This window comes from Pithys albifrons, chromosome 4, assembly GCF_047495875.1.
Source record: "Pithys albifrons albifrons isolate INPA30051 chromosome 4, PitAlb_v1, whole genome shotgun sequence".
Lineage (NCBI taxonomy): Eukaryota > Metazoa > Chordata > Aves > Passeriformes > Thamnophilidae > Pithys > Pithys albifrons.
Genome location: NC_092461.1, coordinates 48,345,263 through 48,362,094, shown reverse-complemented (window position 1 = coordinate 48,362,094; position 16,832 = coordinate 48,345,263). Strand labels below are relative to the sequence as shown.

Here is a 16,832-nt window from a genome sequence, read left to right as displayed (position 1 = left end):
TTTTTATATATGCACAGGTAAGAAAAAATTCCAGTAATTTCTGATTGTATGATTTATTCTCTAAGTTTTACTCTGAAATCCAACTTTCTGTTACTGCAGAAAGGAAACAAACCTGACATACAATACCCAGTTTTTCTGAGAGTGATCCATTTCTGGCACTGCCAAAAAGCAGCCTAGGTAGAAGGATGACTTCTACTGGTGAGAATATCAAGCATCCACCAAGATAATTAGTGAATGAGACTTTGGATGGCCAGACAGGGTTTAGAGTACTGATAAAGGAAGTGCTCATGACCACTGGAGGTTTATTATGAGGCACTATAAACCACTCAGAATTCTCCTAGTACTTACAAAGCTTTTTTGTTGAGAGGAATTGAGAAAAAAATAAGCCACTGATGTGTCCAAGAGCTGTTTGCTAGCTGGGACTGTAAAAAATGATGTCTTCTCTGCTGCTTTTAGAGAAGGAGGGGAAAAAGCCCAAACTTTAATTAAAGCAAATAGTTTTTGAACATTCCTGGGAAACAAAAATAGAAGTTTGTGAATGAATTTTCAGTATTAGCCATTTATACTAGTATTTGGTATATCCACATAAATTTAAATCTAAAGCTAAACTGCTTTTTCCTCACTTGATTTGCCTTTCCTACTTTTCTTATTTGGTCAGGAGAAGGTGTCTGAAGTTATTCTATGTCATTGTTGGCAGGTCAACATAGCAAAACTTCATCTTGTGATACAGAAGACTTTGGATTGCAGTGATGGAGCAAATTTTTGTAATTCAGAGTACTTTCATAGATAACTGCATGGTGATATCATAGCAACTTTGTTTGCATGCCAACCTCTTTAAACACCTTGATTCCTTTAATAAGGGTAATTATTGTAATCCATTCCACTTAAATAACATTACACATTTTCAAAAGGGCACACAAAGTGCCCCAAAGGCACAATGCACTCAGGAAATGGTAAATTTCTCCTCAGTGTAACTTTTATATAGGAAAGCATAATATTTCTGTTTCCACTGCTATGACATAAGACCTTTCTGAATGTTAATATCACTTAAAAAACAATGCATTATTTTCCATATGATGAACCCATTGATTTTCTGGGTATTATTTTTGAAAATTGGATCATTGAAATAGGGTGTTCTGCAGCAGTAAAAAAGTTACTTCCCCCATCAGGCTGTGTATGTGAATGAGCTGCTACATGAAATACCAGAGATGCAATGACAACTGACACTGCAATCTTTCCCTGAAGAGGCATTTATAAGACCTGTCTCCAGGGAACTGTTTTCAAAACAGTTTTAGAAACTAAACAGCTCTTGTTTTCTACTGCTCTGTCTAAATTGAACTGAATTTTTAAAATATTGAAAAGAGAGAGACGTGACTGAAAACAGTCATATTAATCATATTTCCTTTGGGAACTTAGGTTAAAAATAGCATTACTGGATAAGGGACTCTAATTTTCTGATTCTTAGTAGAATTTTGCTTAAGATAAAGTTGAAGATACCGGCTTTTCCCAGCAATGTTCTTTCTAAACCTCAAGTATTTTTATAAAGGTATTGTTGAAACTGAGAACGAGTTTCTGTATCATCTCTTTTCTGTGAATCAATCCCTAAGGTGTTATTTTGATAAAAAGTACAGCATGTGATGTCAGCATGTGCTGTTATCATCTGATAAGTTATCACAATGCTAAAAAGACAGAGAAATACAAATCTTATTTTATTGTCTTTCCTGCCTTCCTCTTTACCCACATCCTATCCCACCCCTTCCTTCATGGTAAATGTAACAGTGAGAGTCAGTGTGTACTGAAAAAACAACAAAGAGCTAAAAGAGGGTAAGAAAAATGCTTTCAGGTTACCACTGTGTTCCAGTCTTTTGTTATTGTCTGTCCAGGCAAGGTCATTATGGCTCTTTCTCAGCTCTGTTTTGTGCTTCTCTATCTGTTGATCCAAACTCTCATATTTTCCCTTGTAACTTCCCTGAGAAGCATTTTCAGTATTTTTTCACTTGATGATAGAGGTCTACTTCTCCTATGAACTAGCTCGTAGCTTTCCCTCTGGCTTGTGGCTAAACTACATTTTGTGCCTTTGTGCACATGCAGCTGTCAACCAAAGAGCAGAGGGACACTTTATGGCTATCTCTCAGATATGTTAAGTAGTTACCCATCTCAATTTCCCTTGCATCTGTAGGAAGAGATGTAGTGATCCCTTCACTTTTGAGGGCACTGCATTAATTCCATAGAGAAGTTACTGACAGAATATGTATTGCAAAAACATATATAAAGAAGCAATAAAACCTCTTTTTTTTTTTTTCGATTCAGGCCATTATAGGTAAGGGAAAAGAAGTGAGGAAATACCCACTAAAATTTACTATAGAGCCATTTTCTGAGTAGTAAAGCTCAAGGAACAGTCTCTGCTTGCATTTAAGAATCTGTTGAAAAAGTAAAAATATTTGTTTTTTTGCCTTTACGTACTCATGATTTAGCACAAAAATAATTTCCCCTGGTTTCCAGAAGTATTCCACTGTTTTGTGGATTGTTTAAAACTGCGTCTTATGGAGACTTCTTAGTGAGATGCCCTGTAGTGAAAAGAATAACAAAGATCTAAGTTCTGTGCAAGAACTTCATTGAAATAGAAAATTCTCTATATATTCTCAGGTCCATGTGCACTTCAGAGTTTCCAGGTGTGGATACTTGTCCAGACACCTAACAGTTAGATGTCAGGGCAAAATCTGGATAAGTAGTGTTGTCATCAGTGTAGATTGCCATTTCTGTGAAAAGGAAAGGTCCCTTAGCCTGGGCCAGTGGAAGGTCAGGGCCCCATGGGACATGTGAGATGCTGCTGCAGATAATTTAGCTGCAGCCACACAGTACATGTAAAAAGAGACTGTAAATGAGTACAAAAGGTATATTTATCAGTAATGATGATCTATGTTACCTAGCAGCTAAATGTCATATAAAATATATCTCTAATACCTGTGTTTTTTAATGAAGGGAGTGAGCAAAACATGTATAGGTGTTCATTACTCTTTGATGACTGAGCTAGACCAGATTACTGCTAACATCCTTGAAATGTCTGAATGCTTAGAAACCAAAACTAGGCTTAAGCCTGATATCCTTTTCCACTCAGTAATGAATCAAATGTCTGTTTCCCAAAGTAATATAGGTTATTTTTGTGTATATATGTGAGAAGATGAGAGGCAGAGCACTGACTGCAGAACTTAAATTTCCCCAAAAGAGGTGGTTATATGATATAGAGATGTATTAATTCTTTGATATACTTTTGATGGTAAAATGCTTAAAGTCATCAGTAAATAAGAGGTTATTTAAAAAAAAAAGTTTGATGAGTCAAGTATTTTTGCAGTAGACCAAACAAGAACCTAATATTAAAGTTGCTCCTTTTTACCTCTCAAAACCAAACCCTACCTGTGTGATTAGCTGCTTTTACCCTCTAGTCTCCCAAAACTTTCCATCTGAAACCTGTCCTTTTCTGTCTTCCCCTTTTTACTCTTCTTTGTCTGCACTGTTTATCCGTCCACTGGCTGACAGTGTCTTTACATCCAAAATGCAAAGCAGACAGATGGGCGTCTCAGGAAAGAACATGACCAAGAGCACCAGCATCAGTGGGGACATGTACACCCTGGAGAAGAATGATGGCAGCCAATCGGACACAGCAGTGGGCACTGTTGGTGGGGGCAGCAAGAAGAGACGCTCCAGCATTGGGGCAAAGATGGTCGCCATCGTGGGTCTCTCAAGGAAAAGCCGTAGCACATCACAACTCAGCCAAACTGGTAGGAACTAGATTTATTTTCTCTCTCAAGTTACCATTTAAATGTACATACTGTTTATCTATTACAGTTTAATCATTAGGAGATCCTGTTGAAGTTGCCTAGTCAACAGTATTCAATGGAATGAAGAAAATGGTCCAACATCTTTTTTCTCTGGACATTTACTAAACCTGTTTTATTTTTTAGAAAAATCTTTTTCAGGGTGGACTGAAGATTTTATTTTCTGTTTTATGGAGCTTACTTAATGCACTAATTCCTTACTTCTCAGGAACCAACATGAGCTGTGCTTCTGTTTGGGGGAACTCCTTGCAGCAGTTTGTGAAGGGTCACTGAAATGTTGCAAAATGCCTTTGCCTTTGTCATAAATAGTGTTTGTATATTTCAACAGGAAGTTTTTTCACATTTGAACATGCAATTTTATTTTTAAACAAAACATTTTTTCTTAAAAAAATGATATATTTTATGCTTTTTAATTAATTTCTTTTCAGCATACAAGTATATTCACCATTAGTATAAATTTTCCTAATTTCTCCTTCATTCAAATTTGATACTGAAATATTCTACCTAGGAAAATGGAGAGGTTTTCTGCTTCGATGCCTAAAGCATTTAAAATCTTACACATTTTTTCTATCCCTTCCTATTTTGAGGAAAATCCATATAATACACTCTGAAAAGCTCTCATTATTAATTAAGGAAGCTGTATAGGAAAAGGATATTTTACATGAGAAAATGTTACTTGTATTTGAATAGCATGTATATAAAAAAGTGCTTAAGGGATTTATATAGTTATACATATGTATTATATATTTCAAGATATATATATATAAGATATATTGTAGGTACAGTATTTAAGAAAACTTGCAATTTTGTCATATGGTTCAACATCAGTTTATAGTGTTCAGCGTTGTGAGGTCCCATCTGAAGTTCTCCATTGTGCTAACAACCATCCAAATATAGAGAGAAGAGATTTTTCAGTTCTCTCCAATGTTTAGTTTGTACTGTGGAGCCAAAGTGATAAGAGTTTTAATATACAACAAAATAGAGCAAAAAAATTATTTGTACTGTCAGCAATTATGGTACATTTTTAAAGCAAACTTTTGTATGAGGGGAATATATATAGTACCTGAAAAGAGTAGAACTAAAGAAGAAAAGAAAGGAAAAGGAGTGAAAGTGCAGTGGAAGGAGGAGTAGAAAGAGAGCAGGGAGTTTGAGTGTGTGACAGGAATGTAATAGGAGACAGAAGGGAATAAAGAAGAGGGGAAAGAACGTATATAATGAAAGTTCTGAATATCATGGAGACATTGGTGACTCCATCAGTAGGCAAGTCTTTGCAGCAGTCTTGTGTTTTACCAGCTCACTTGTAGACTACAGAAATGGCAGTTTCAAGTACACTTCTCTTTGTTCTGAGTTCAGTTAACAAGGGACAAAAGATAAAGTCACCTTTAGAAAAATCAGGGAAGTGTCTGGTTGGCAAGAAAAAAAATTAGCCACTTGCTCACCTAGAAATCTAAATTTTACTCCAGTGATAGTACAGAGCTATGTAACTGTATTGATGTATTTGAATATCAAGTCAAATATAATGCACTAAATTACTATTTCTGATTTAATCTGGTCTGTCATACCATAAGAGCTGTTAAATGAAGGATGTCAGCTCTTTGTATAATGTTCAAGTATGTCTCAGCACTAGAGGAATCTATATTGTGTGGCTGGCCGAGATTTCATTCAGATATCATGCTGTCAATTGATTAGACTCATCGGACACAAATGTGAAATGCAACTCTTTCAAAAGTAGTCAAGGTCTTTTGACCCACAGACAGTGAAAAGGATGTTCTGAAAAGCTGTTGAATAAGGAGCTGCATTTTTGTGCTGTCAGAAGAGGAGCAGTACCAGGGGAGCCTGCATGACTCTGGCTGGCAGCCTCTCTCTCTTGCTTGCTCCCTGGCAGAGGTCTGTGCTCAGGGCTGGCTTGTGCCTGGCCCCAGTAGCAGCCAGGGCACCACCTGCTACTACCTTCTGGAAAGGCCCCTGGGATGTGGGTTGTTTGGTAGAGCTGCTACTGCACATCAGCTTCTGCTGCCCTATTTGACAGTGCCTCTGAGGGGCCACACGAGCACCTAACAGGAAAAGGCACAGACATCCCTTACATAGCTGGGTCATGTGACCACACTGGTCATGTGGTGAGCAAAGCCTGTGGCCGCATGTCTGCCTCTGGATGAGGTGTGTGTACGGTGCTGTGGTTCTGGGAACACGAGGTGATGGTCTTTTGGGTGGGTGGGTGAGGTCACATCAGGAAGAAATATCTTGCATGTCTTAAGCTTCCTTCAAAATGCAAATGGTGAGACATCAGAACAGGCTGCCCAGAGAAGCTGTGGATTCTACATCCCTGCAAGTGTTCAGAGTCAGGTGGGATGGGGTTTTGAGCAAGCTGGTCTAGTGGAAGGTGTCCCTGCCTGTGGCAGAGGAGCTGGAACTAGATGGTGTTTAAGTTCCCTTGCAACCCAAACCATTCTGTTTCTATCAATTGGTACATCTTTAAGAAAATGTTGGACACCAGTGTTGTACACTAATGACAGAGGACTAAAACTTGCAATTATGTATTTAATGAATTTATAAATTTCTGTGGTCTGTCTCATCATGTTCCTGTTTACAGATGGTAAGTGTTTGCTCAAGGAATCTGGTATTGGTACAAGCTGGGATCAAAACACTAATGTGCTGTAGACATCCTGTAACTACAGTTTTCTGGAACTCAGAAGCACGGGATACTCAGGTGGCAGAGCAGTAGTACCACATGGAAACTGGGTCAAATGGTTCTTAGGAAGTTTCTGAAAAAATTACATCATTCAATGGATCGGCAAAGTATTACATACCAGGTTTGAAAAAGCATACTGATATCAGAGAAGATAATACTACTATAGGAAGTTGTGATCATATTTATAGCACTTAGGCTTCTACAAAATGTTTGCTTATAGACAAGTCAGTCATGAAATGCTTTCTTTATCTCTGAAACTTTTTTCCAACTGTTTTGTAAAGCATAATTTTATTTCAGCTGTTTTCTTCATTCATATTTTATAACTAAATCTATGCCAGAAGTTTTTTTGAAAGTAGGTCATCATAACTATTTTCAGGACTGTGTATCAGACTTACAATACGTGCCTTAAAAGGTCCATTTGTAATGTCCCTTCAAGTTATTTTTAGATTGTTTCTTGTTATTTGTCATAGAAATTGACAAACAAAATACGTGCAACAATGTATCTTTTATCCTGGTCTGTAATTTTTCTGGTATATTTAGGTAGGAACAATTGTTTTATGGGTAAAGAGTATATTGATTTGTTGTTTTATGTGGCAGCAAAGGGAGTAATTGTAAAATAATGGTAATCACAGAATCATCTTCATAATATTTTTTACCTAAGTACAGGTTTTGAATTTCATTCAACTACGGCTAGTGTATATTCTCCAGAACATACAGAGTGCATGTTCCACCCAGAGAGAGAACTGACTACCGAGGAAATATGACAATAAGCTACATAAGCAATGATCTTTTGTCTGCAGGCATACACTATCTTAAAGGTCTAGAAGTTGCTTATCTGGTAACTCTACTGGCCAAGCTCATCAAGGGTAATAGACATTGGGGAAAAAAAGAAAAAGAAAAAGAAAAAAGAAAGAGAGAGTAAAATAATTCAAGAAGTTGCAAAGATCTAATCTCATTAACATGGGCACTAGGAACTGATCTTTTCAAAGCATCACAGCAAGGAAATCCAAATGTGCTTTCATATCCATTCCATGAGAAGACCTTTAGTGGTGCTCTTTGGATAACTATGATGGCATAAGAAAGCGTAGGAAAAATGTCAGTCTTAAGAGCTTTGGAATACAGAAAACATGAATAAAAATAGAGGCAATTCATTGTCTGGTTTCCATTTGGGCTTAAAAGAGAGTTGCAGTTTATTTTTTAACAGTTCATACTCCTTTTAAGAATATGTGTCAGTGCTGTAGTTTGCTCATATTATTTGATTTAATGAAAATTTTAAGTGTGAGAATATACAGGATCTGTATTTTGTGAACTGATTTAGCTTATTTCAAAGCAATTTTAAAAAGAGAACATAGAAATTCTTTAACCTTGAAATCGGGCTAAGGAGTGGATGACATAAAAGTAGTTTTGATTAAGGTAGCTTTTACTTCAGACTTTAGTAAAACACAAGATACTGCAGAGCAGAGTAGCAAGATAAATTAGAATTTATTTTACTTCTGGTTCTTGTACCTTTTCAGTGCTACAAAAATAGCTATAGGTATTTTCCCTATTCTTGAGTCAAGCAATTATTCCCAGAAGACAGCATTTGACCAGTTACAAGTTTATGTAGTAACCTTCAGGTCCTGATTCCACAGGCATTCCTTCTAGTGGAAAAGATGGCTTTCTTTGCAGAGGAAAACAGAATACAAATGCAAATCTTAATAGTGTTGGCTTAGCTATTCATATCTGGAATGCAAAAATTTTCCTGCTGGACAGCCCGGAGGAAATTGATGATCGCTTCCATACAGGTGCACATCTGTAATTCTCAGTTGTATTTCATTTATGAGTAAAACCTTTGTCCTCTTCTAATTGTACAATCTTAGACACCCCTTTCAACTTACATGCATTGTCTCTGGCAGATGGATACCTGGATGTCTTGACATCCCTTATTTAGCTGACATTTGTCCTTTGGAAAATATTTAGTCTTTTCTTTAGTTAGCGAAATCCCATTGTGTTTGTAGGCTGATTACATCCAAAAGCTGGAGCAGTTTCATTTATGTTTTCAGAATGTGGAGCACTTCATTGCTCATCCATGCTAAAACATTTTCTGTGGCTACATATGTTCAGTCACAGGTACAAGGTCCAGCATACTCTTGGAGACTGAGTCCCATGATATCTTTGGGTATACAATCACAATAGATGAAACCTATTAAAAGAGATGATAAAAAGCATGCACAACATGAGAATGACCAATGCAGTAGTGCCTGCAGAAAGGTGTAACCATGTATTTGGATAGAAATAAATGCCCTTGTGTACATCTGTATAGTGCTGCTCCCAGATGCCGTGCTCTGGAGGGCCCTGCACACCTACACGTAGCAGATGGTGCTGGGGACATGTGGTGCTGCCTCACCTGCAGTTTCTCTGTGTTCTCCATGGAAGCTAAGTACTCTTTCTAAGATGCCTTATGTGGCATGAATTTATAGGGCTGTAAAAGTGGAATTTTAAGAGAGTGTTATGAACTCTCTTCATATCCTTTATATTTTTGTTGAGGTTAAGTTACAGCATATATTCTTGAAGTTATAGTTCTCTGTGAAAAAAGTGGAAAAATCAATTGATTCAGTGCCAATAAAATGGTGATTGTCCTTGAGACAATTAAATAGTGTTCATCAAAAAGAGACACTTCCATTTCAACAAATTCTGGAGAGGTCCAAAGGGTGACCCCAGTGAAACAAGGTTGAAGTATTTTGAAATTTTGATATTTCATGGCTACATCCTTTCTTAGAAGAAATGTAAGAGAACTAGGTCTCTCAGAGCAAAAATCTTGAGATTTTATTTTCTCTGTGTGTTAAAAGCCAAGTTTTGGCTTCTATTTGGTTTGTAGAGTGTTGAAACTGCAGTCTAAAGTGCTCTATCCATAAGTAGAACTGTCTCAGTTATGTCTATCGTGAGCCAATGATGCAGGCTGTAGAGAAATTTCCTCAATTTATGGAATAGTTGAAGGGTATCTGTTGGGAACATTGGTCTTGGTCTGGTATGGAATTTAATACTTCTCAATTCAAAATGTGATGTATATAAAAAGTCTTCTACCACACATACAGTTTATACGGTTCCTATTAAGAAGAGGATGATTAGTCACTTTGAGTGGTGGTAACTAAAGGAGAAACTACACTGATTGCCTTTCATTGTCTAAAATGAGACAGAATATGGTAAACAAACAATTTACTGAACTAAAAGTGTATTTGTTTAAATAACAGACATTGATGTTTTCTATCCCTAGATATAATTTATATGGACAGAATTGCAACTGAAATTATCATTCAATACTTTTAATTTGGCCTGTATTTTAATATTTTTTTAAAATCATATTTATAATTCACCATATATATAAGGTGATTTGAAGCAAGCCATTTATTTGAGATTTTAGTTCCTCTCCTATCCAGGGACAGATTGCTAATGTTAATAGATTGCTTAATGTGTAGTATTATACTTGTATCAGTATTCTTGATGTGTAATCTGAGTTATTTTCAATATGAACTCAATTCAATTGATACATGTTCAATATGAACTCATTTCAATTTGATAGAAATACAGGATTAGCTGTTGACAAGACATTAAGGCAAATTTTTCCTATTAATTAGTTGAGAATTGTGACCTGAATACCAAAGAGAAAATACTGTTATAATAAACACATTACCAAGACCATTAATCAGCTTTTACTAAATAAACCCTGGTGAGTATGCTAATAAATAAAAGACTCCAATTATAAATTAAAGAGACTGACTATAAAATATACTTACATTTTGATTCTGATTTTTTTACTTTGCATGTAGGAAAAGATTAGGGAAGAAGATAAGGCAGTACAAAATTTATGGAGTTTTCCTCAACAGATTTTCTGTGGAGGAACTAGGTATGTATTTAAGTCCTTGCATGTTCATAAAGCTGGATGCAGTGAAAAGAAACATACAACTGAGGTGCCAGCATTGAACTCCAGACAGTGCTAACTATGACCTTATAGAAGTCCTCTGGAAGACATTTCTCACATACAAAGTGTGGGTGACATCTTATGCCATATATAAGGAGAAATTCCAGGCAGATGAGAAGGAAATCCTGGGGTGAGACTAGAGAGTAAGGATAAAAGGCTGCATTTTGGGACAAAATGTTCAGATCATGTGCACCAATGGAGCAATAGTACCCCAGTCACAAATTACTCATCAAACTTCCTCTCTGTAGCAGTTATCAACTCAGTGAGGTAATATTTCCATCTGCTTGTGGTAGGAGTAAACTAAAACCCCTGGCTATAAGCATTTATAATATTAAAAATCTTATGTTTCATAAAATTACTTTCTTTTCTTAAAATTCTTTTTATATTACTACTTGATCCCATTAATAAGGGGAAAAAAAAGGAGAAAGCTCTAAATGATATCAGAATATTTAGCTTGACCTTCCAAAAGATTTTTTTTCTTTCCATAATTAGAGGTAAAAATAGAGAGAAAAATGTAGGATGATCTTTCTTGGTAAGAATATTGCTAGTCTATCTTTCTTATTCAGAGCAGAAGAATTCTCATAAGATCCCTGCTTAAAAAATATACATCTCATTAAAAAAAAAAACCAAAACAACAACCCACTAAACTTTAAAGCTGTTTTATTTCTGTTTTCACAGTAAACAAGATTTGGTTTTTTGTGTTGTTACATAAGGAAAAACTTAGGTTTTCCTTGAGAAGGTTTCCATTTGAAAACTCCTTTTGGGATTTTATAATCCCTTAGTTAACATGTGGTATAATACATGTGAATTTCTTCTTGATAATTCTGTGAAAGTGGGCTCTGATTTTATGCTATGGAAAATTGAAAGTGAAAAAAACCGATTTTATAGGACAATCTCATACTTTGTCAATTATTCAGTTTTCACTTTGCCTGAAGTGTCTGGGGTACTTACCCATAGTTACAGTTCTGTGTATCTATGTAGTTTATACTTTAAGGAAGAAAATTCTGTTGGGTTTTTTTTTCCACTTTAAATAATTTTGTTGGTATTGTCAATTTTTTACAGAGCCACCTCAATGATTATTTTTTGTATTGTCCCAGAAGGATAATACTCATCTACCCATTGCTCTGTGAACCACCATCACTAAATAACAATGTGCCGTGGTGGGAAATTTCAGATCTCCAAACGGCAGCAGGAAGAGTGCTGTAGTACTATGCTGTTGAATAGTTATCAGAGGCATGGTTTTAGCACCAAAAAGCAAACAGATGTTACATTTATATTTACAGATTAATTAGTGCTGCATCTTTTTTTAATTTAACATTTCATAATAATACAGGATTTCTTTCCTTGTACTTAGATGGAATGCAATATTAAACATCTTTTGGCAAGTTGTATCTTAATATTGAATTTATGTATTTAATACTACCCATTAGATCAGTAATACTAATAATATCTCTTTGATAAATGAAATTCTCTTTCTAAGGGTAGAAGGAAATGATAAAATAATTGGCTGAAACTAAAAAAAATCAAGAAAATAGCCCCAAAAGAGAAGGTGATAATAGAGGCCTGCTGTGCAGACTGACTCAGAACAGCTCTCTGGCATCAACTGGTATTCAACTTATGTGTGTGATGATTAAAAATGTTCAGTTGTATTGCACTCTCTTGTTGCCCATTTCACTGCCTGCTTTTTGTAATATAAACACAAGCAATCTGCTCTCTCTGTAGCACTAAATGGGGAGGTAAACCTTACAGAACTTCTGCTTTTGAACATGGCACAGGACATACAGCTCATGGGAAATCATGCACATACTGAGAATACAGTTGTGGGAACTCCTTATACTTCCACACATTTTGTGCTGATGTCCCTCTTAATGAACTGGGCTATGACTCCCAGTGCATCTCCAGACCATCTAGATTGCTTTTGTCTTCCACTGAAGAAGTGTGATGATGCTCTCAGCCAAAACTTACATGTGACACTAACCAAAAACTCCAATAGAAAACTTTTACAGGAGAAATTATATTAACAGAGTAGTTTAAAATTAGGTAAGTGTACCATTGATGATTTCCAGCAAATACACAAGTAACCATGGGATCAGGAAGCTGAACCCTCTGCTCACAATTGAATTACCCTAACCATCAGCCTACAGGGCTCTTTCATCAGTGCTTTATTTGTCCTACTGCATCTTTTTTTTTCATTTTTTTAGGTGCTAGAAATGACTTCAGCTTGCAAAATAGTGTGTGTCAGGTATGTGCCGAATGGTGTATTCCCAGTAGTCTGCAAGAAAGTGGGAAATATTTTAGTTTTCTTAATCAAGGAAGGGGCAGCTCTGAACAAAGATCTCCCTCCATCATGGATACATTTTCTTGGTTGGTTGCGATATGAGACATTTGGTTTCTGCTTCTCTAGAGATGTAATTAAAGGAAGCATTGGCCAAAACTACATTTCTTGAGCTGAGTTCTGCAGCTGCAGTTTGTAAAGCTTACCAGATTTGTCCCTGAGGCAGAATGTGCAGGACCTGTGTGTTCTGAATGCTGACATGGAAGGATAGGTCCTTGCCATCTTCTTTTTGGCAAGTCAGTTGCTTCTCAACATGTGCAGAATCAAAATTAGAGGGAAAATTAGGATAAAAATGCTGAATTTGAAGAACTTAGGTACCACTGGGACTATGAACAGGATTTTTCAGGTTTATTACTTTGGAACGAGATGCCAAAATCCTGTGAATTTTAGGCATTTGTATCCAATTTTAAACCATTTTTCATTCATATGTGACCTTTGTGATCTGTATAAGTGAGACAAACACATGGAATGGTGAGAAAAGAACAGAAAAGAGAAGTTACCTGAGACCAGCAGAAGTCAACGAAGATCCAGAATATAAGCCTAAAACTTTGTCAAGACTCTATTTTCTGCTTTAGCACAATGAAAAGAAAGTTATGAAATTATTTTTCCTGTCCTTCTGGATGTACATTGTGTGTCTTAACTTTGCTATTGGGGCACTGCGGGTTAAACTTTTTTTTAACTTTGATAAAGTAAAACACATCCCTATATTTTGCAATTACCAAATGCTTTGGCAATGGATAATGAGGCAATGAATAGACTGAAGACATGACAAGTGCATCTAAATTAAGTGGAAACATGACAATCTAGCTCAAGGAGTGCAGTGGTGAACTGTGTATTTTTTGCTACTGTATTTTATATTTTATACAACTGAGAAATTCCTCCAAGATTTTTCTTGTCAGTACAGGTTTTGTTACTGCCTTTTGAGTATTGATTGAACAAAGTGATAGGATTTTTTCTAATACTGTTAGGCATATGTGAGTTCAGGTAAACTCTCTCTTCCTGCTCAGGGAGTATCCTGAAAAGCAAAAAAATTTAATTGAGATCATGTCACAGAAGGAAGAAAACATCCAGGTTGCTGTTCTCAACCACTTGTAATGGAGTTTATCCCTTAAGTGCAAAAATATTGGTTTTCCCATTACCTAAATACTTTGTCTATGGTTCTTTGGGTATCTGTATAAGACAAAAAGATGTTTTTTAGCAGTCCAACTTTTAATATAAAATAATCAAAAAATAGTTTCCTTAACCTTTATATCTACTTTGAGGAGTTTTTTCTATGCTTACAAGTGCTCATGTAAATGAGATTGAATTTTTTTACTGCCACGATTGCTTCATTACAATATGAAATACTAAATTATATATGTTACCTCACAAGAATTAAATCTCTGCTCCAAAAGTTACAATCAGATTTTATTCAGTTTTGTAACTATAGTACTCTAATATTTTGGGTTTGCCCTTGTCTGGTTAGATTTTGGTGCCAGCAAAAATTATTTTTAGTTTGGTCCATGAAATCATGTTGAGACTTAATTGAAAATATTCACAGTAATAATTACTGTTCTTGTAACTATTTGCTGCAGTAAGACCTGTCAAGAACAAATTTGTACTATGAAGGAAAAATTACTTTCCTGTGATTAACTAGATTAATTAATAGTTATCAACATTACTTATTTTTATAAGGTTGATATCTTACATATATTCAAAAAGATAAAATTAATGCAATTTTTCTTATAGCCTGCAGTGTTAAGGCAGTGTCATATTTAACAACTATATTAAGTAGAAATGATAACATAGTAATACTTCACAAAAGAAAACTGATTTCTAGAGAAACTTGGTATTGTAGAAGTTCTAAAAGTCTATAAATTACATATTCTATCAAGACAATATTCTAGAAGTTTTTTAATACAGCATAGATTAACATCAGAAAAATACTACTGAATTTGAAGATCTAGTTAAAGCCTTGTCTGTTTCTCCAAAATGTGCTTTTCCTTGAGCAGTACAAAGAACATTTTCTCGCTGCTACCATCTATTTCCTTCTTCTGTTATTCTTTCTCAGTTGATAGTCCTCTGTTCCAAGAATAGATGAGAACTAGAGAAACCCTTCAGCTGTGTCACTGGTACCACTGCTATGCTTTGTGTTTTCAGTCCATAATCTTATCAATAGCCCAAGTCACGTCTTTGTCAGCAAAAGGACAGAAATGCTAGAAAGCTTAAAAAATTGCAGCTAAATACGCCAAATATATAAAAGTCTGGAGAGAACTGGTCAGTGTGCTGTCCTATCAGCTCCCCAGTGGCTGAAGGCCATACAGCTGTAGGAGTTCCCTCTAAAAGCACCACTTCACAGCTAGCAGGCAAGTTGGGAGACTCCTCATGTGCTGTTAATGTACTCACAAAGCAGGTTGTCATCAGAGGTCAGGCTGCATGGAAACACACAGATCAGTCAGTTCAGAAGCTTCCTTACCGAGAGGTCTGTAAGTGCTCAGTGCTCAGCAGAAATTACCCTGCATGCCTTTTGCTCTTCCGTTTAAACAAGTGCTTTCATGCAACCTGTTGGCAGATTATTGAAATTGTTGAACAGAACCCCACTGCATAAAAGATTCTTTGCAATTTTGAAAGGAATTTTGTCAGATGGACTGAGCTGCATCTTGGCTTTTACAACCATGCTTGTCTTCTCTCAGTGAGGACATGAATCTAAACATGTGCTGGTTTTATCCATGTTGCATATTCTCAGCTCTTCAGGAATGAGAAAGAAAATTTTTGTCATTTGATTTGACCCTCGTGCCATCCTATACTCATCTGGCATTTGAAGATATGCGGTATATATGGAAAGGAATCTGAAGGTCTCCTTCTGGAAAGACCTCTAAAGCTCTCAATTTTACAAGCACTTAAGGTTATAATTCTAGAGATAAATAAAAAGACCATGGTCTTTGGTACTTTGGTACTATAAATATAGCCTGAGAAAGTTATTTTCATGCAGTCACCCTTTCATGATGGAGGATTTATTTATCTGTGTGCACTGTCTGTATCTCCTCAGCTAATTTCATCAACTTTTGAATGAGTAGATCACAAAGATAATTAAATGCAGGAGGATATGGTAGATAGCCGAGCAATGTACTCATAATACTTAACCTGCATGTAAATCCTACTGCAGCTTCTAGCTCCACAATTGTTATTCTGAGTTTTACAGCTTTTTGTTTTCTAATTGTTTTCTTTTACATATCTGTATCTATCTATATCTATATCATCTATGTCATCTATATCATCTATATCTATATCTATATCTATATCTATCTGTATCTATAGAAGAGTAGACAGTGGCTGAAATCACAGTAATCACACAGGTAAAATTCATTAAAAGCCTCATTAAAATAATTTAAATTGTGTTCTCATATTAAAATACTTTGTAGGCAGGTAATTAGCCATTTTAAGCTAATTTGAGTTCCTTCATTTTAGTGGAGCTGTTTTTCCACTTCTACTTTCAGCCCATCAATTCCTGCTTTTCCTCCACCCCTCATCCTGAGTTATAGCATGTCTGTCTAGTGTCTAAATAGCAGAGACATGAAGACAGTTGGTTGGGGTTTTTTGTTTCTTTTCAGCAGAGGAAGAGTTTGGATCTCCCTGAAAATAAGTAGCCTTGAAATGAAAGCAAATATGAAAACAGTGACCTCCTAGGAACTTTCTAGATTCTAGGGAAAAATAAATGAGAGATACTAGATAATTAAAAATTTTACAAGGAAACTGTTCTATGAAAACAGTCCTGTGAGACAAGGCTCTTAAATCAGTATGAAAGGAAGGTACTAATATCATAGGATAATATTGACATGAAAGGAAGGTAACAAGGTAATATCTGACTAGTAAAAGTGTACAGATCCAGGATGAAGGGCTGGTCTGTGGCTGGTAGCAGGCAACCTGTTGAGAAGACTTTCAACAAAGATGAACTGCAGCCTGAAAGCAGAAGTGATTGGTGAGGATGAACCACAGCAGGAGACAGCAAGGGGGACTTTAATGTGAGAGAAAGAG

General features: G+C 35.9%; 1 protein-coding gene across 36 annotated transcripts in view; it reads left to right on the top strand.

Annotated features, from left to right (window-relative positions):
• Positions 1-16,832, top strand: part of RIMS2 (regulating synaptic membrane exocytosis 2) — a 448,599-nt gene that overhangs the window by 389,850 nt on the left and 41,917 nt on the right. For 22 of the 36 annotated variants that reach the window (XM_071554007.1, XM_071554005.1, XM_071554016.1 and 19 more), the window contains one exon: positions 3,562-3,779. In XM_071554007.1, the coding sequence (XP_071410108.1) occupies positions 3,562-3,779 (218 nt within the window). Of the gene's footprint in view, positions 1-3,537; positions 3,780-16,832 lie in introns of all 36 variants that reach the window. The other 14 variants (XM_071554038.1, XM_071554031.1, XM_071554026.1 and 11 more) reach the window with 2 other exon arrangements.